Source organism: Manacus candei, unplaced genomic scaffold, assembly GCF_025592945.1.
Source record: "Manacus candei isolate 608988 ecotype Guabito, Panama unplaced genomic scaffold, ASM2559294v1 h1tg000060l, whole genome shotgun sequence".
In the NCBI taxonomy this organism is placed as follows: Eukaryota; Metazoa; Chordata; class Aves; order Passeriformes; family Pipridae; genus Manacus; species Manacus candei.
Genome location: NW_026138108.1, coordinates 6,964,732 through 6,985,140, shown reverse-complemented (window position 1 = coordinate 6,985,140; position 20,409 = coordinate 6,964,732). Strand labels below are relative to the sequence as shown.

Below are 20,409 nucleotides of genomic sequence, written 5' to 3'. Positions count from 1 at the left end.
TGCCCTAATGGAAGCCTGGTATCCCAGAGTAAAAACACACAAACAGTCCTGCAGCCATTTTTTCTGGGACATTGCCCAGCAAATGATTCCCTGAAGGAGGAGATATCTTCCAGCTGCCCATTTTCTCTCTTCAAGTGTAGTAGGCAATGTCAGAGCTCATGCATTTCATCTGCATAACCATATCCTACACCTCCCCACTTTTAACACTGCTCATACACCAGTGACCTGCCCTTTGTTATTGCCCAAATAACAGCAGGCAGATGCTGCAAATCCTCTGCTGTGGCACTGGTAACACTACTTAAACAGCAACAACAGTTCTTCAGTTTTCCTTGCTTTCTGCTGCAGTGTTAGAAGTAATGCATTAAAATATCATATATCCCATGAGAACATCAAGCTGTCTCTTTGTAGAAAATGAAGCCTTTAAAAACAGCTTCCAAATTAATTGAGCAGATTAAAGAGACAAAAAAAGAGTTCTCCAAAGTGTCAGGAATTCTTTAAAAAGGGGAAGATGACAACAAAAAAAAGTATGTAAACGCAAAGTTGCTGTACAAAGAAGAAGGGTGAAAAATGCAGGGCAGCCTTCCATTGGGTTACTGACATTTTAACCCTCTAGCAATGAAAAAATCCTGAAATGATTCTCACAGGGCAGAGATGAGTAGCCATCTAGCCAGATTAGGATACTTTCAGTGGTTAAAAATTATCCTAATAAGTATATATAATATAATGCTAAGGATCACAGTGAACCCAGAAACAGCATGACAGTGGGTGAAATATGTGAAAAGAGGAGACGATGAGTCAAGTTCTCATGGCTCTGAGCTACAGTGAAAGGTTTAATACTGTGTATTTACTAGACTTGGAGGGATAATTTCCAGATGAATTGGTACATCTGCACTGGTCTGGAAACAGTGGGCATTAAACACTGATACTTTATCACAGCCTGCCTCCTCTCAGCTTCTTCACAGTTTGGGAAAGAGTCTGCCTCAATCCTGCTTGGAATCAGTATTCTATGGGCATAGAGATGAAATCAGATTGTGACTAATTTCTAGAAGGTATTAGAGAGTCTAAGACAACACAGGCACTATCAATAAACCACAATATAAAAAAATGTTTTATAGATTTTATATTTGGATATTAAAGCTTTACAAAGTCGTATGATTGAAAGAGATACAAGCTTCTGAGAAATACCTTTGGTATATAATTTTTCCTTCTGCATTTAGTAAGTCACGAGTGTTATTTACAGTAGGGCTATGACACATTAAAAAAATAACATGTTCATAAATGACAGGAGAGGTTTGAGAGTTACATAAAAACTCCATGCAGGCTATGTTTGTTTGGTGTGTATCCTGTTGCACTTCACCCATGTAGTTTTTCTCAACTATATTTCATGGTTCTTTGGTAGTAAATAAAAAGAAGAGTAGTTGTATACAAAAAAGTAAAGTACACAGATAATTCATTAATGCTTTAGATGGAGAAAAATGGCTCATTTTATTAAAAAAGGAAAAGCTCAATTTATTATGAAATAATATTTATTTACAGGTATTTTACATTTATAGAAAATAATACAATTGTAATCTAAATTTTTTTTTTTTTACTACTTATCTGCTTGTACAAAAGAAGCAAAGACACTGTCTTCTTGTTCTAGCAGAACCTCTGGCTTGTCATATTCCAAAATAACACCTCTCTTCATTACGATAACCAAATCTGCATTGAGGATCGTGTTCACACGGTGCTGAAAAACAAATAAACAAAATGCCAGGTCAGTGTGCCTATCCCAATATATTCCGGGATAAGACAGACTTCCAGAAATTAGTTTTTGTATCAAGTTCAAGTTTTATTCAGGCTACTTATCCTACTTTTCATCCTTATTTACTGTGCAGATACTGAAGATAAATATACACACGAAGGGCCATGTGGGTATTTGAGCACCTAAACAGCACACGGGTACTTCAGTATGAAGAGTCCTATGAGTCCACACTAGAATGTCCCCAGCCCAGTGTCCTGCCACAAGAAGGTGGCCAGGCAGAGTAGAACAGGGCAAGCAAGTGTGGTACTGCATGTGGGAATTCTCCCAGTCCTGGGTTACTTCTAGGTCAGGGAGCATTCTTGAGCTTGATGTAGTTTGTCCATTTGTAAAACCAAATAGATCATTTTTCTAAGACATTGTCTATGTCTTCTCTCGAGCTTTCATGAACATTTTGCATCCATATCCTTTGGAATTGGATTTTTCCACCCTTCCATCCCACTGTATGAACAAGCATTCCCTCCTTTTGTGTGCTCTGGGCCATGTTGCTCAGAGCTTCATCTAATGCCCCTTGACTCATGACTTTGCAGACCTCTCTCACATGTCCTTACATTGTCCTTCTTCCAGAAGGAAGAACCCCAGCCTATTCAGCTGCTCCCCTTTTGGAGCAGTTCTAGCACCTGCAATCCTACTTGTGTTTCTCAACATTTTTCAGTTGTAATGTGTTGTTCTTGGAATTAGGAGACTGGAACTACACACAATATTCAAGGTATATGCGAACTGTGGACTTATACAGTGGTATTTTGTTTTCTTTTTTTTGTTCCCTCCCCTTTTCCTAGTAAGCCCTAACTTGATTGATTGATTAATTTTATTAGCAAGAAACCTCCCCATTTTTTTCCAGTGAAAACAATTACTTCAGCTTTTCTGCAATAACGTTAGTTTTCATGAATTGATCATCAAATAGCCCTGTAAACTGACTGACATCTTGCTCCTGGTGTGTTTCATGGATTCTTTATTACTTTTTATGGCTCACAGACACTGCTCTCTTTTTGTTTTCTTTTGTCTGCTTTACTGCTCTTCACATGTAACACGCCATTTTGATAATTTCTCTTTTCTTTATTTGGCTATGAGTTCAGCTTTTACAAGAATGCCTTCTTGTTTCTAAGAATCTTTTTTATTTGTTTAACCATACCACTGTCTTTCTATCCTTACTCAAGTATTTCCTTAAAAATAGCATGCATTGTTTCTTTTTTTAAAAAATAAAATCCTTCAGTAATTTCCAAAATGTCTGTCAGATTCAATTTTCTTTGCTGCTTCCTTTAGCTTTTTTTCCACCATTTATTTTTGGGTTTTGTTTTTTTGCAAGTCTCCCCATATTGACAGAATTCCACTTTTTAACATTGAGTGTAACTGCATGGGATTTTTGGGGTCTGCATTACTCCTGCAGGGATATTTAATCTCAGAATACTGTTACACAGTCGCTTTTCACCCCTAAGGATTTTTATCAGGTTTTGGGCACCCTCTGTACAAAAATAGCTCTTGTATTTCCTTCTGTGGCTTCCTAGCCAGATGTTCCATAAAATAATCACTGATGGCATCTACAAATCTCATTTCTGCTGCAGTTTCTGTGACATTTATCCAGTCCACAGGCAGTGGGAGGGAACTGAAATATCACATTCCAGTTGAACTTGCTGCCCTTGTTGTCTGATCTCTTTCAGTATAACACAGTCAGTACTGCGGTTCTGGTAACACAGCAAGTAACACAGAAGATAATACAGGGCCAATATTATAACTCTTCCCATTCCTGTTCTTCCTTAACACAATTTAGGAATATATGGCTTTCTCTGGAAAAAGCAGACAAACAAATAACCCCCTCAACCCCCAAAAGAACAACCCAAACAAAAAAAGGTCAAAACTACTACTCAATCCCCCCAAAAACAATGTTACCATTCTGCTACAATGTTTTGACTACAAACCCACCTGCTGTAAACCACATTTACAATTGGAAGAAAAAACATTAAAAGTGAGTTTATTCCATGATGTCGTTTGTTTGAACTGTGCAGTTTAAAACTCACTAAGAGAGTAAAAAAACTAATAAATCTGTCCCCAAACAAACTGAAAAAGATAGACAAATGCAGAATGCAGTGCAACTCTGAATTTTCACACAGAGAAATCAGGAAATGTCGTGCTTATGGTTCCTTTGCTTTTTTATAATGACACACTGAATGGATACCATAAGATAAATCAGGTTTTCTATGATACGTGTGCTAGGTGAGAATAAATGATGTTCAAAGATTCCTGAGCATAGATTTCTTGATTCAATTTTTAAGTGTTAAGAAGCATACTGACTTTATTTCACCACTCTGAAATATGTGTATTTATTTACTTGTCCTTAATTAAGTAATTATTTTAGCTTGATGAAACTTATTTTTAGATTTCACAGTAGTCAAAGCATATGGTATTTTAAATTAGCCTAAAATGGGTAACAAAAGACAGACTACATACATAGATTAGGAGCCTTTACAGGTAATCTCACTTAGCATCACTCAGCACATTTAAGAAGCTGCTATTATGAATTTAAGTAAGAAAGTAGTTTAAATTGGAAAGGAAAGCTTACATTTAAAAACCACTTAAAAAAAAAGATTAATGGCCAAATTAGCACATTCATTAACATTGACAAGAACTGACTAATGGGGCATTTCTGATTCTTGTTTGCCCTAGAATAGCAGCAGAGACTGTACTTACTGCTATTGTAACCACAGTACGGTCAGCAAACGCAGTCATGACCACCTTCTGGAGTATGTTCTCCTATGGAAAGAAGAATATTTTATGCTTTTCAAACAACAAAATTTACATGCTAGACACAGACACTAAGAAGGCCTAAGTAACCACTGATTATTCCACGCTTTTATTGATCTTACACCACAGAAATGAAAAATTAACTACATGCCAGAACGAAGCCTGAGCCTGGTCTCCAGTTGGACAGCCCTGCTCCCCTGCCACCCCCACTGCCTCTGGGGTTCAGAGGACACAAGAGCTGTGCTCTGGCCCTCAAAACTCCTGCTATCCTGACTTCAGGTTTATGGTAAGGAAATCCAAGGTGAATTCAGGGTGCTGCCAGGCTGCATGTATGCTGGCACTCAGTAGTGTGTTCTTCACCCCACTGCAAGCCCAGGAATGTTCCAGCACACTGGGGACATCTAACACCAAGGGGTGACAGAGACAAACAAGGGAGTGTGCTGTACCTGGCATATTTAACAGTGGAGATGATATTTAAGATGGTCTTAACATACATAGCTCTCACTCAACAAGTACTCATCCTTTGCTATGTAGGAGACATGTTGCATACCAAACTGCCTAGAAGTGTCACTAACACAGATACTTTCATTTGGTGTTATCTGTTCTTTAGATAAGTATTTCAAGGGAGGAACTCTATCCTTAATGTGTCAAAATCCAAAATGTGTTTTAACTGGGCTGCATACAGTAGAATTCCCAACCCTACTGACAACTTAACGTTTTACTGAACTAAAAATTGTAGCTGTTGTAAACCATCCCCACCCAAATATTTTCTTTACTTACACCAGGAAGGAGACCGAAACCTAACAGATGGAAAAAAAATCCTAAAAATGTACCATTCTATTTGGCTAAAATCCAGTCACTGCTTATTATTGAGTGGTTTAACATCTGCCCAGCAACTCCAGACAATTAATGCAATAATCCAGTATGTCTTTTCTGTGTCTCTGTTTATTTCTTTGACTCTACTTTCAAGCCTTTTAACTTCCTGACTTGTCCTGTCCACCGTGCTGGGGAAATTTGTTGCTTGCCCATTTACCCTTCACTGACCATTCCAGCTGACCTTCCAAAGCTTTGTTTACTTAAGAAACTGCCAATTAAAATAACCTGCTTCATTTTCCTAATGCAAGCAGTTCTGCAATATCTATTAAATTCATACTAAAATGGTTTGAAAGGTCTTTAGATTTGTTAGCAATGACTCCCAATCATTGGACTTGTGGACTTGTGAACACATCTGCACTAAATATGGGATAAGCATACTAGAGAGTAGATAGAATTGCTTTCCACCTTTTTCTTCATGTGTTGTCAGTTGTCTCCCCTTCAAGGAAAACAAGAAATCAGAAACACTCTAAACTCACCGTTGCCATGTCAATAGATGCTGTGGCTTCATCCATGATGAAGATGCTCGTCTTCCGCACAAAAGCCCTTGCCAGGCAGAACAGCTGCCTTTGGCCCTGGCTAAAGTTTTCGCCCCCTTCTGTGACTATAGCATCTGGAAATGATACAACAAAACCAAAATTTATATTGTGTGTGTGTATGAGAAGGTCAGATCAGAACAGAGCATATGCTTGGAAAATAATATCTCGCTTTGAGCATAAAGTAATATTTCCTCAGTCTACAGCTGCTGGTGATGTTATTTTACCCGTTTATTTCCATTGTTCAAAACAACCTGTACTTTTGTCTCATTATATTCTTTATATCTGTTAGATATCAAAGTAGCTAAGGATGTTTAAGAGTGGGTTTCTACAGAACTCTATGACACGACACTTCCCTGTCAAAGCAGCAGCCATCAATTATTTACCCTAAGGATGTGTAATTTAGGATTATACATTTTAAGGGATTTTATTGATGGTTCATTTGTTTGGTTTGGTTTTTTCTCTCTCTCTTTTTTTTTTTTTTTTTTTTATGGCCAAATGATTCACACCTTTAAGCTTTTGAAATTTTCCTCCCTGGACAATGACTACTGGAAAATAAAAAAACCCCATGTTCTAGGTAACACCTGACTTCTTGACACCTTATTTGCATTTAAGAGACCTATAAACCTAAATACTTCATAATGAAGACATACCCACTGATTTGAAAAGAAAGAGGATTCTGCTCCACAGCTACAGTTGATAGAGCAGTTACATGGATGTAGAACCTTTGACTGCAGCCAAGCACTTTTTGTCACCTTCCATAAACCTAAAAAGCTTCATCAACTACCCTTTTAATAAATAAATGTGAAACAGGAATGTTGTGAATACTGGAAACAATATTCTCAAAAGGAAGTCTTATTACCTAGACCCCCAGGTAGTGCTTTCACCACATGCTTGAGCTGTGCTATTTCCAGTGCTTCCCACAGCATGCTGTCAGTGCATTTCTTCTCAGGGTCCAAGTTAAACCTACAGTCATGGGTAATTCAACAGCATCAGTCAATAGAAACTTCTGCAATGGATTTCTTCTTTTAGTGTGCTTAGAAACAAATCTGCAGATAATCAGAATCATATGCTAAAGATCTGTGCCTGACTCTGATCAATCACTGGCGTAAATCCACTGAATTTTCCAGACTTAGTTAACATTTACACCAATGTGATTAAGAAGAAAATTTGACACTTTCAGTTGAGCAGAAAGGAAAAAGCTTCCTGTTTTGCAGATATCTTTATGGTTTTATAATTTATTTTGTTCTGACTAAACGAAAGAAATTCTCATGTTTTACTGGAAAAACCTGTGACTATACTCAAGTCTAAATTAACACTAATTTTTTAACAAAGGGCAAAAATCTACCCTCTCTCCTTTTAAATCCAGTGTCTCTTTGTTTTTCACTCCTACAGAAACCTTAACAGAATAATCAAGCTTCATACTGCGTTATGAAATGCAAGTCTTCAGTGCAAATGAGCAAATCTTGCATTTATGAATAGATGAACATTATTTTAGCTTGCTGTGGCCCAGAAATGATAGCAACAAATGCGAATCTCATATTACATTAGTATATAGAATGATAATAAAAGATTCAGTGGTGCATAACACTCTATTTTTATGTTTTACTCCTGCTGTATGTGTTGTGAATGACAGATGCTGGCCTAAATAAATTTTTTAATAGGTTAATTGGCACAACAAAGGTACACAATCACATCATCTTCTTGATGAGAATGAATTGTGCTCTATTCAGGCACGTTCAGGAGATAACCATGAGATCTGCATTAGCATGGAGTCAGCAAACCACAGAAGCCTGTATCATTTTCAGTGAACTCTAATGACTTATGTAGAAACTACAACTGCAGGTGATATAACTGTGCACTGAGGATTGTACTGTTCTTTTCCCTAGGTAAATGCCATGGACACAGGGAAGGATATTTGTTGGAAACTGGAATTTTTGCCACTGTTTCTACTGCAACCTCTTCTCAGAGAAGTAGGAAGAGAACGAAAAAAAAAGGAATTAAGGTGTTTGGTGTCACAGATGAGAGACTAGCTCAAAGAGTAGAGAAGAAACATGGCTCAAGGATAAAACAGACCAGTCTCCCAGTACTTCTCATATTCTATTGCTTTCCCTCTGTCTACATCATTTGGTAGTCTGCATTTTTTCCATCTCCTATTTTAAGACAGATAGATCAAAACAGGGTGAGTGAAAAGCACAGACAGAAGGCAGTGACCCTCCCTACTCCAACTGAGGAGACTGGAATTGAACAGCTGGGCATAAAAGTGATTATATAGTATAATTAGAATATATAATTCATATTATATGACATATAAGCAATTACATATTGCTTTATTTATTGATGGTGCTTAATACTTACCGGATTGTTCCACTGAATAAAATAGGATCTTGGAGAATGATTGACAGCCTGGATCTTAACGTCTGTAAGGGGAGCTTAGCAATATCTATACCATCAATGATAATCCTTCCTATTCAAAAGAAAATGGACAGTCTGTTTAATGTGCCACACAGTTGCTGGCAAAGACACGGCTCACTTCCAGGCTGAAATGCAGTACAGCAGGAACAGGTCTTGTATCAAATATCCCCTTCACTAACAAAACACGCTTTGGCTAAGCAGCAAACACAACTGCCCGGACACTAAGCCTCAGCTGGAAAGAACACGGAGTATACCTGTGTATCTTATGAATGATTAGCCACACTGCTTAACTGCTTGACCAATATAAACATTTATCTAACAACAAGGTCAGACTTTACTTCAATCAGGGACTAATTACTAGGGGCAACAAGCGTTTCAGAAAGCCAAATTACTGTTAAGCACTGTGAAATTTTATCTCCAAGTACAGCTGTCTGGCTCCGCATAAGGACTCTGTGGGTGATGTAGCTGGGAAACTGGCTAACATCTTTTTGAGATGCACTCTGTGAGGCACATGGACATGGCACACAGAGCAGGAAATATGGCAGGAAATTCCAGGGCAGCAGGCCAAACTGCGACCCCCAGTTGCTGACTTTTCTGGGCCCAGCAGATCCCATCTGTGCCTTGGATCTTTGTGCTTGGACACCTTTCCCTTTTATGCTTTCCTTCCACTGTTGTGATTTAACAGCACAAAAGGCTGTCATCTGTCACTCTTGGACTTTTGCTTCTGTCAAGTAGAATTTTTATTGATCCAGCTTAGGAATGGCACAGCTGTTAGGTGACAGATGACATTGGATTTAAACAGGGCCAGAAAGTCTGTCCTGCAGATTCAAAAACCACACTTCAGAGCTGCTGATGTTAATAAGAAGACTACCAAAGCACCTTCAGGTACTGAGCTTGACTGATACACAAAAGTGTAAACTTACCCTCAAAAGTGTCAACCATTCTGAAAAATGCAAGAGAGAAGGAGGATTTTCCACTGCCTGTTCGGCCGCAGATCCCAATCTGTGACACAGAAAGCAGATGAACATCAGGCAAGAGGAAATGGATAATGTCTGTACTTGACACTTCAGAGGAGTGGGTGGAGGAGCTGTTCTGATCCACATGATCCTCTTGTCATCCTGACAGGTCAGTCAAACTGAACTGGCTATAACAGAATCACTACATTTGCTTTTTGTCTTTAGGAGTCTGAGCATTTAAGGATAAATCGAGGCCAGACCTATATATGGGAACAATAGGAGAGCAGTAATGATGGGGATAAAGGCCAGAGAGCCACATGAGAAAGACAAAAAGTAGGTCTAGTGCAGTAAGAGCTCACTGTCACTTTTTCTGGCACAGTTTGCTGATGGCAGAGCACTGGGATACTTCAGCAGGGGTGTGTATGCTTAAACATACCAAGCTAACAATCCCCCAGACCCCTTTTCAGTGCACTACACTCTTTGAGAGAAAAAAACCACTGTAATTCAGTCATCAAAACATTCTGTGGTATGTTTTTTAACTCTGATTTATGTGATGAGTCAGTCTAAAGAGCTTCTCAGAATCACTGCAGTTCTTTACCTTTTGTCCAGGTGAGATGTGGGCATTGACGTGCTTTAGCACTGGCTTTAAGTTGCTGTCATATCGGACACTGAGGTTCTGGATTTGGATTTCCCCTCTGTCTGGCCAGTTCTGGGGAATCTGTGAGGAAGCTGTACCAGGAGCACAGTGGCAGGGGAGGAAAAAAAAGAATTAAAAAATCAACCCTCTTGTGATAAATTAATTGGTCCATTAAGTGATTTACCACAATTTCCATGTTAATACACTACAAAATCATTAAAATTTCAGTAAGCTCATTCTGCATGCTGCACAAAACTGCACTTACAAAGGAGCCCTTCGTAATTTTCAGCTTCTGTTTTGAGAAGGCCATTGATTCTTTTCACTGCACCCAGCTGGATCTCCATGTCAGCCAGGTTACGAACCATCCAATTCAGATAGTTAGACACCTGATGTAAAGCAAATACACAACTAAATTCCAGATTTTTAGTAGTTTGCATCATTTGACCAGCATGCAGTTTATATTCCTACACAGGAATGCCTCAATAAGTGGAAGGTTGTGAACAAACTGTATGGTGCACATCAACAGGGAGGCAACAACGACTAAAGGTTTAATTTCCTAACTGCAGTGCACAGATACTTTGGTACTATGGAGATCTATCTACACCCACAGAAAAGAGGGGGCAAACAATTAAGACAGGTGACAAGACATCATTTTGGTAACATAAGGTTTGACAATCTCGAATGATGTGCCAGGGCATAATTACAATTGATGCACTGAAAATGTATTCTTCACAAAGCAAGACAACATAAAAATTATGAAGCAACTTGGCCATGTTTTGTTGACATATTTGAACTAACACCTTTACGTGCATTTTATCTAAAAACTGAAGGAAACATACACTCAAATATGTCAAGCATTAAATGTGAACTGATGTAAGCACATGGTTTCAGTGATGTTACAGTACCCACTATAGATGTACAGACACCTTCAATCTTCCTGTTCATCTTTGTGCCCTGAAGAATTACAAAAAAATGTTTGGGAGAGACAGAAAGGGTCCCGAGATTCTTACCATAAGAGCATAGGTTAGTCCCAAGCCTACAAGTCCTGAAGTGAGTTTATTATACAGGCAACTGGTAATAGAAGTGACAGCTGCTATGAGTACCACACATGCTCCAATGTACTCCTGAAGGAATATGAATAAGCTCCATCACTATAAGTCTACAAAGGATCAAAACATTCTCATAACTTTGCATATCAAATAACAAAGCCATTGCATATTTTGAAATACAGGCTAAAACCCCCATGTAACTCCATACAGACCCTGCCTAGGAAACCACTCTTACTGCCTTCAGTGGGGCCATGCTGTGTGAAAACGCTATTGTAACAATACTCCTAATGTTCTTCTGGAGGAGTCAACACAGATATCTTAAGCATGTAATGGAGGTGGTTGAAACCTTGCAGCTGATGTTACCTGGGATAGGAGGGAAATGTTCACGTGATCCCATCTGTGAGCAGATCCTCTCTCTGTGGCCGATGACGAACCGCTGGTAGGCTCAGCTGCTGCTGCTGAATTGCTACCATCCATATTTGTTCAAACAAGCTGTTCTTGCACAGCATGTACCTGTTAGTTGGACTGTGTCCACCCATAATGGGCTTTTGCTGCTTCAAGTTAAATCACTGGTGATTTGACTTCCCACAGACAGTTCTTTGAGTAAAATCAGGTAACAGACTAGAGAAAACCTCTGTAGGAGGGAAACTGTCACTTGTCTATGTTTGTACTGTTTAGTGATATAGGCATTGATCAGAATTAGGGACTTTGGGTGGTCTAGGCCTGAACATATAATAGGATAATAACACTTTATTTAAGTCATACTCAATACCTGAACTTAAGTAGCAACAGGTGCCAGGTAAAATGGCATGAAAGTTGAATTAACATACATTTATTACATATAAATGGAGTCCATGTTACCAGAACAGCAGTACTACATCTGCATCTAAAAATCTGATACCACCATCCACAACATAAAATTCCTTGATTTGTGTCTTGGAGAATTATTTTTAATAAACCATTTCTCATGCCAGGCCACTTAACTGAGCAGGAAACAGGCCACAGAATATCTTTGGCATTCTTCAGATGACCCCAAAAGAGGCAACCCTCTGCTCATTCAGAGAGCTTCCAAGATGTTGAAATATTCCTAGGGAGCCATAAGGCAGGGACCTGCTGACATTGACTGATATGGTTCCTTCCACAATGGCATCCTGTCTGGCGGCACTGCTCAACTAGCTCTGATCGCTCTTCACACTCAGAGGAGCCAATGTGACCTATAAAAACTATTCCTGTCTTGGAAAAACAGCTGCAAGCTATGGGGAAAATTCATACTCCATTCAGGTTCCAGGATGGGTTTGGCACGTGCTCATTACAGTCAGAGACACACAGAGGGCAAAGGTATAGCTTTGAAACCCCGATGAGGCTGTTGGATGCCTCAACAGATTCCTTGGAACAAAGTCAAAGATTCATTGTGTACACTCAATAATTAATGTACTTGCCATGCGAACTTCCAGCCAGCGATTGGCAGCTGTAAGGAAAAGGGAAGCAATGTTGTTGGAATCTGTGTATTCGAGAAGTTTTTGCCGAAATTTGGCTTCATACCTAAAAAAAGAAATAAAAAAAGAAAGAAAATAAAACTCAGGTAAGGAGAAGAATGAAGAAAGGAAAGAGAAAGAGAGAAAAGAGAAAAAGAGAGAAAAGAGAAAGAGAGAAAAGAGAAAGAGAGAAAAGAGAAAGAGAGAAAAGAGAAAGAGAGAAAAGAGAAAGAGAGAAAAGAGAAAGAGAGAAAAGAGAAAGAGAGAAAAGAGAAAGAGAGAAAAGAGAAAGAGAGAAAAGAGAAAGAGAGAAAAGAGAAAGAGAGAAAAGAGAAAGAGAGAAAAGAGAAAGAGAGAAAAGAGAAAGAGAGAAAAGAGAAAGAGAAAAGAGAAAGAGAGAAAAGAGAAAGAGAGAAAAGAGAAAGAGAGAAAAGAGAAAGAGAGAAAAGAGAAAGAGAGAAAAGAGAAAGAGAGAAAAGAGAAAGAGAGAAAAGAGAAAGAGAGAAAAGAGAAAGAGAGAAAAGAGAAAGAGAGAAAAGAGAAAGAGAAAAGAGAAAGAGAGAAAAGAGAAAGAGAGAAAAGAGAAAGAAAGAAAAGAGAAAGAAAAGAGAAAGAAAAGAGAAAAAATAAATGAGTCGGGCCTTGGAGTCTTGGAAAAATGAAAAATACAGTTCAGTTTCTGGGGTATATGCTTATGGGCAGCTTGACACAGGGTCTAAATCAGAATATCCATAGTTAAGACTGACATAATCTGTAGACTCATATTTGACCCAGGCAAACTGTATTTGTGTGGTATCTTAATGAGTAAATAAATGTTATTGCATTGATGAAACTCTATGGGATTTCAAGATCCCACTGGACATTTTCTGAATGAATTTGATTATATGGTAATTGTGAGAGACAAAAATCTAAAACTAAAAAAAATTCAAATAGTTATGAGAGAAAGAATACTCGTGAAAAAAAGTATTAATGCTGCAGAATGCAGTTTCTCTTCTCACTTAATCATATAAACTCAAGTTTTAAAATTTATATTACTGCAGTGCCTAGGAATTGTAACAATTTGTAAGTATAAACTCAAAGTACCTGCAGTCATAGAGCTCCCATATTAGACAAATATGTTTGTCCCTATCATTAAACAAGTGGAGCACTTCGGAAAACAGAAGTCCGACTACATGGTGTAACAAAAAGTAACAGGCTGCAAAAAACCCTTCCTCTTCCCTCAAGGAATTAGCCACACTACACAAAGCAGGATTAATGGCAAATAGGTCTGTTTACAGTGTCTTAAAGTGGATCTGCACCCACTCATCCATTTACCTGGGCATATTTATTTTTATATGTGTAAATTCATGTGATGTTAATGATAAAGTGTCTCAACAATTATGGCTTATAATAAACAAGTCTGGCACAAGATTCTTTTCCAGGGTAGTAACAGAAGTTTGAAGGCCTGAAGATTTAGTTTGCTTGCTTTTTTCGTCCCTTTACTACATTAGCAAGTTTAACAAATTTCTCATGTTTCCCTATGAAACTTTATCCCATTTATATCCTTTAGCTATTATGGCTGCAACAAGCAGGTCTCCTTATACTGATGTGAAAAAAATAGGACAATGTCTAAGTATGAAGTACATGGCTTGGAGAAGCTTTCAAATTTGTTCACTGCAGAGTACTTTAATCCTTCTTCTGAGTACAGTATAATAAAGTTACGACTTTACATAAATCATTTATGATTTTGAGGAAAAGAAATATGTGCCTCTTAGTGGAAATAGCTTAGCTGTTCACAACTTAGCCATGTGCCAAGACATAAGAGACATGTCTGCTGTGTGCAATAGAGAAGCATAGAATGGCCTGGGTTAGAAGGGACCTTAAAGATCATCTAATTTCAACTCCTCTGCCATGGGCAATGACACCTTTCACTAGACCAAGTTCCTCAGAGCTCCAACCGGGCCCTGAACACTTCTGGGCAATCTGTTCCAGTGCCTCACCACCCTCACAGTAAAGAATTTTTTTCCTAATATCTAATCTAAACCTACTCTCAGATTGAAATGATTCCCCTTTGTCCTGTCATTCCATGCCCTCATAAGTGGTCTCTCTCTGTCTTTCTTGTAGGTTCCTTCAAGTACAGGAAGGCTGCAATGAGGTCACCCCAAAGTTGCCTCTTTTCCAGGCTGAAAAAACACAATTCTCTCATAGGAGAGGTGCTCTAATCAACTTAGTGACCCTTCTCTGGACTTATTCCAAGAGGTAGATGACTATCTTATGCTGGGGACCCCAGTACTCCAGGTAGGATTCAGTACTCCAGGTGATTTTGCCCCTCTACTCACCAGAATGGAGTAGAGAGGCAGAGTCACCTCTCTCAACGTGGCCAGGCTGCTTTGGATGCAGCCCAGGATCTGGGCTGGCTCCGAGCATGTCGGTGTGTTTGCACAGCCTAGAATGGCTGTTCCTGAAAGCAGGCATTTGTGTCACCATGTCAGAGCTGCTAAAGCCTTGTCTCTCCTCAGGGCTCATTACCCTCAGTGCCCTACCATGCAGAAGTGGCTGTGCTGCTTCTGGAACCAATTCAGTCACACTTAACTTTCATATGTTAATACCATGAACTACATGATACAGATACCCTCAGAAGATGTTAGCTACACATCATGAGTCAGTCATGCACACGCATGTGGAATGAGGATCCCAACAAAGTTACCACTGTTGCTGGAGCACTGCAGAGATACCAGAATTTCTCTTCAGAAACTGTCCCCAGATTACCAGGCCTCTCAGAAAACAGACTAGTCTTTGCAGAAGCCTTCACATTTAAATTTTATTGCTTATTTAGCACCAACATGATCTGAAGTGTCAGACAGCAAACTAAATCAGGCCAGGGCATCTGCTGAAGGTGCATTTGTAGGTGCAGCAGTAGCTGTCCTTCTGATCTCCCTCTGGACTTTTTTTTATATTTCTTTCCTTATGCATTTTGACTAAATCCAAGATAGAGAGTTACCAGGGGTAAGGACACTTTGGGAACAACTGGCACCTCGTAACAGAATGACTAGATTCCTGAATTAGTGTTATTTTTAGGTATGCTCACGCTAGCAAGTCTAAACTCCACTCCTGCTAATATGTTAGGCAGCTGAAAAGCTACACAGTCCTAAAATAGCTGGGTTACCAGCTGATGCAGGAGGCTGGCAGGCAGATGGAATACAAAACTTACTGAAGGCACATGGCTGGCTGGGTCAGAGACACATCAGTTACTGCAAGATTTAAGAAAAAGGAGGCACCAAACACAATTCTTTGACAGAGGAATTAATTCCAAAGTGACAGGAAGAGTCAAGAGGGTATGTTCTGAAAGACTGAAAATATTAGCTAGATGGCAATAAATATTATTTTCTGTATCAACAACAGGAAATATACAGCCATAATACTCTAAAGATTCTCTTGATCAAGTAGAAGAATATATGGATAAATGAGAAAAGCAACAATCAATTTCAGGAAACTGATTTTCCTGAAAACTTAACATAGACATAACTGCAAACTTAAGGACACTGTTGGCACTTAATGGATTAAATATTCAATAACAGTAATTAATAATGGAAAACACTATGCTTTTCTACCACTCTCAGGGAAGCTACCTTCAGTCAATCTTAAATTGGTTGTTCTTTCATTGAGCTATTTATGTCCAATTTAAAACAGTTTAAGAAGTTAACTTTGTGCATTACTTTTATTATAAAATTAAAATTACAGGTTAGGAGAAATAAGCACTACTGTTTCAAAGATAGAAGGGTAACAGTAATAATTAACTGAAAAAACAGACAGACATTATCTAGATGAGATGGGTGCAGAAAACAGTTGACTGCGTTTGAGTCAACTGGGAGAAGACAAGAATAGCACTAGTGCAGGGAAAGCATCTGGTAAGCTCAGCAGCAGTTTTATTGGTACCTCTGAAGTATCAGCATGACTTCCAGTTTTGTAACACAGATACACAACCCAGGCACATTATGAGGTATTCCTGGGCTGCTCTCCTCTGAGCTTATGTGGATGGAAAAATGAACCAAAGGAGGCAAAGAAACACTTTGTCTCCAGTTTTTGTATATACGAAATCAGTATAAACACACACATTTTCAGCTAGCAACCTGTAAAATAATGTGAGGTGCTACTGTATCCTCTGAAGTCAAGCACATGCACAGTTTATCTTACCAGGACATCAACTCATACACAGATTGCTCTGGCATAATAAGTTGGTGCATATTAGTTATGTCATGGAAATTGTCCAAGCCCATACTCTGCCACAGCACATGCTGTGGTAATTGCAAGCTAATTTAGCTACTTAAATCACATTTGATCAGAAGTCTTTTTTCAGACTTTTTTTCAGACTTTTTTCCAGACAAGTGTCTGGACAGTAGCCACAGGGCAAATGACACATACTAACTTGTTTTTCTACAGTAACCCCTTCAAATGCAAAATACTTAAAGTTCTTCAATGCTTTAGTGTAGCCCTTACCCATGTTTTGGAGACTCTGGATTTTCCAGGTGATCCCAGTAACAATTACTTATAACTGCACAATTGCAGAACAGCATCAGAGATAAATATTCAAAAGTGAGGTTGTGTATGTTTCTTAAAAAACTATACCTGAAGGCTCGGATGGTGGTAAGACCTTCAACAGTCTCTGAAAAATGGGAGAGCAATGGTAGCTGAGTGCTGTCATCCAGCTGCTGCAGGTCCCTGGAGAAGGTTATGAAAAGAATTTCATAAAAAGCTGGTTTTATTGTGCAGTTATTCTCTTAAACCAGGCCCAGGGAGTGAAAAGGAACATCATCACAATAATCATAAACATAAAGTTTAGATAAATTGCAAAGTAGTGTCACATGTCCCCAAGAAGGGAACGAAATCCCCAGGAGGATTTTTCTTTTAACATTGAACTAGCTGGAGTTATGAATGGCCCTTTTCCCTTCACTGCCTTCCTTCCTTTCTCCTATATTCCTGTTTGTTATATTCCATTGTTTATTGATTTAAACACCATTCTGGCTCTATGCTGAATATAAATTTGATGGGATTCTGCAAATAAGAGCTTGAGTTAAGCAGAAGGCAAAATGCATCCCTAGATCACAGCATAACTCCTCACTGAGCTAACAGCATAACTCAAACACTCAACAGAGTAAATGAGAGCACATTAGGTTGCACTTCTCCATTTCATATTTAGTCATCATATCAGTAAAAGCACATGTAGGGTGAAATTCTATTTAGTCTCAATTTCTTCCAGCAGGAAGTAAATTGGTTGCAGACTCCCTCTCAATCTGTGCATACATAAAGGAATATGCATATTTTTGCATTGCTGCAAACATTTCTTGAGTGTCACAAGGGGAAAGCTGTTTGACCTTAGAAGGAGAAAAGTCACAGATATGGTTATAATTTTTCATCTTGTTAAAAACTACAAGGCACTCAGAACAGGAGAGGCTGCTCGTGCATGTTGGATTCTTAATGGTCAGCTGTACCACCATGGTTATACTGCATTCTGCAGCCTCTCCCTGGCTTTACAGATTTCCACTTCCACCTGGACAGGTAGACAGCAGTTTCCCAGTTCTGTTACCACATTTTCTTGGGCTGCCCAGATTGCAGCCCTTGGGGACAACAGAATCCAGCTGGGTTTTTGTCTCCTGCGAACTCCAAAAAACTTAGATCATGCACTCTGCTCATGCCTCCCAGAAGTTCTGGGAGAGCTCGAGCTCTTGAAGAGCTGCCAACAAAGACACTTGTAAAATGACACTACAGTGGATTTGTCCCACTTTCAGACAGGAACATGGCTTTGACACGACCGGATTTAATAATGAAGTTTCTCTGCATTGTAATTCTGCAGTGCACTACTCATGCACTGCAGATGTTTCTATTGCCAGAATTATACTGGTTTATGTTCTTACCGTGAGGCGACTCGGAAGTACTTCTGGATAAAGTAGCACATGATTGCAAGGGGAACCAGGGCAATGAGGAACATGGGTGTGACGTACGAGATGACAGCAAGGGCAGATACACACAGCAGAGTGGAACGACTCAAGCACTCCAGGGTAGCTGGAATGTGCTGGATAAAGAAGAAAAACCGCACAGAAACTTCCATAACACACCAAGTTTAAACCATCATTATTTCATTTTCCTCTCTCCCACTTGCACAAGAAATAAAATTTTTGAGGATTTGAAGCACTAAGCATACAGGTCTGTTCTTGAATTTACTGCTGGGTTTTGGGAACATCTGAAGGGATTTCTGTGGGGCTGCTCCACATGTCTGTATTGTGGAGCACAATCCTCATGTCAGACAATTACAGATGGATGCAAGAGATGATTTTAGCAGCTGCATCAATCCTATGAACTGGCGGTGCAGTCTGGAGTAAATAATGATAATGTGAATTTCAATAATTTCTATTTTAGGCAATAACATTTGCCTTTTTCTCATGTCATTTGCTCATATTGTGAAATGAATGTGTTTATCCATTTTCAAAAAAAGTAGATACTCTTTAATTTGGGGATATCACTATGAATCTAATTTTGCTTCCCCTTTCCATACAGGGCATCTTAATAAAATAAATGGTTTTTCAATGTGAATTTAAGACGAGGAACTCATTCAGAACTGAGAAAATCATGATGCAAATTGATATAGTGAAAAATATAGTTAATCAGTGAGCTTTATCTAATTAAGTTTATAATAAATGAAAATCCAGTCTTTCAGATTGAGAAAGACAGGATAACTTGGGAGCTTGAATATATTTATTCAGTACCTGGTCAATGGTATTGCAGTCAGCTGAAAACCTGTTCAATATACTTCCCAGAGGTGTTGTTTCAAAAAACCTAAATTGCAACAAGGAACAGCAAAGATTGCAATACTGATATTAGAACTGGTTTAGTTTACTTTTTTGTCTTACTTAAGCTTGGTACTATATCACAGAAACAAGCAAATAGATTGACAGTCACAGTAAAATTCCTTATTCTTCCCAGTAACCATGGCTTTCCTATAGAATAGCAGTCTGGAATATACAACCACAAGCATCAACCCAACTACCTAGAACCTACAAGAAACCTACAACTGCAAGCACACCCTCAGCTCCCTCTACTGCCTAAGGTATGCACATCATATGATTACACTTGAAAAAATCCTTTCAGATTTTGATTTGAGGCTCCTTCAATTCATGAAAAATGCAAAACAAGTTAAACTGGAGTGCCTTGCATTTTTATGGGAATGGAAATGCATAACTAAGAACAACTGTTGGAATAATATATTAAAAGGCATTTGGATATGCAAAATGCAAATTACATTACTGCTCTGTAATTTTTTACTGTTCCATAACTCATGCTGAACTTGAAGTCTAATTCTATTCTAGGGGGAAAAAAAAAATAAAGTGAGGTTTTCCATGTATGTTATTTCTCTGTGATTTCTGGGTCAAATACAGTTAGCATAGAAATAAGATGGTATTTTTCCTAATGTCCAGTAAGAACTGCACGTTTGAATCAAGCTGCAACTTTCCTGTCACGCACAGGAAAGAAAGCTTCTGGAGGCAACAAAGGCCTTCACTGTTATCTGTGCATCCCAGTGTCCTCTAATGATGCTGGTAATGACACTTGTCTAAACTCATTACCTTTCATTGACTTGCACAGTTGCTGCCTGACAGTAAATATTTCCAGTGATTAAGATGATAATGCAGGCTATGAATTTACTGTACAACATATTGATCAATAATTGTGTTTTCTCCCTAATTAAAACAGCAAAGAGAAATTAAACATTCAAGGAAGTAAATCTCTGAAGTCACAGTCAGGCAGGAGAGGCATTTGTCTCCGTATCCAGAAACTCAAGCAGCCTGGGTACCATTTTCAACAACTACTCAGGAATTTGATACCTGGTGATTTTCAATGACATGTTAAGAAAACGTGATGCACAGTTACTTCTGAATAAAACCTGTACTTAGAAGACT

General features: G+C 38.7%; 1 protein-coding gene across 3 annotated transcripts in view; it reads right to left on the bottom strand.

The window, feature by feature from the left end:
* Positions 1 to 1,103: 1,103 nt before the first annotated feature.
* The window catches only part of ABCC8 (ATP binding cassette subfamily C member 8), a 79,947-nt gene continuing 60,641 nt past the window's right edge, over positions 1,104 to 20,409 (bottom strand). For all 3 annotated transcript variants that reach the window (XM_051803942.1, XM_051803943.1, XM_051803944.1), the window contains exons 27-39: positions 19,222 to 19,291; positions 18,373 to 18,530; positions 17,087 to 17,179; positions 12,446 to 12,548; positions 10,968 to 11,081; positions 10,223 to 10,343; positions 9,919 to 10,049; positions 9,288 to 9,366; positions 8,308 to 8,416; positions 6,812 to 6,915; positions 5,893 to 6,026; positions 4,487 to 4,549; positions 1,104 to 1,729 (exon numbers count right to left, since the gene is read on the bottom strand). In XM_051803942.1, coding sequence (XP_051659902.1) covers positions 1,592 to 1,729; positions 4,487 to 4,549; positions 5,893 to 6,026; positions 6,812 to 6,915; positions 8,308 to 8,416; positions 9,288 to 9,366; positions 9,919 to 10,049; positions 10,223 to 10,343; positions 10,968 to 11,081; positions 12,446 to 12,548; positions 17,087 to 17,179; positions 18,373 to 18,530; positions 19,222 to 19,291 — 1,417 coding nt within the window. In that variant the 3' untranslated portion in view covers positions 1,104 to 1,591. The remainder of the gene's footprint in view (positions 1,730 to 4,486; positions 4,550 to 5,892; positions 6,027 to 6,811; positions 6,916 to 8,307; positions 8,417 to 9,287; positions 9,367 to 9,918; positions 10,050 to 10,222; positions 10,344 to 10,967; positions 11,082 to 12,445; positions 12,549 to 17,086; positions 17,180 to 18,372; positions 18,531 to 19,221; positions 19,292 to 20,409) is intronic.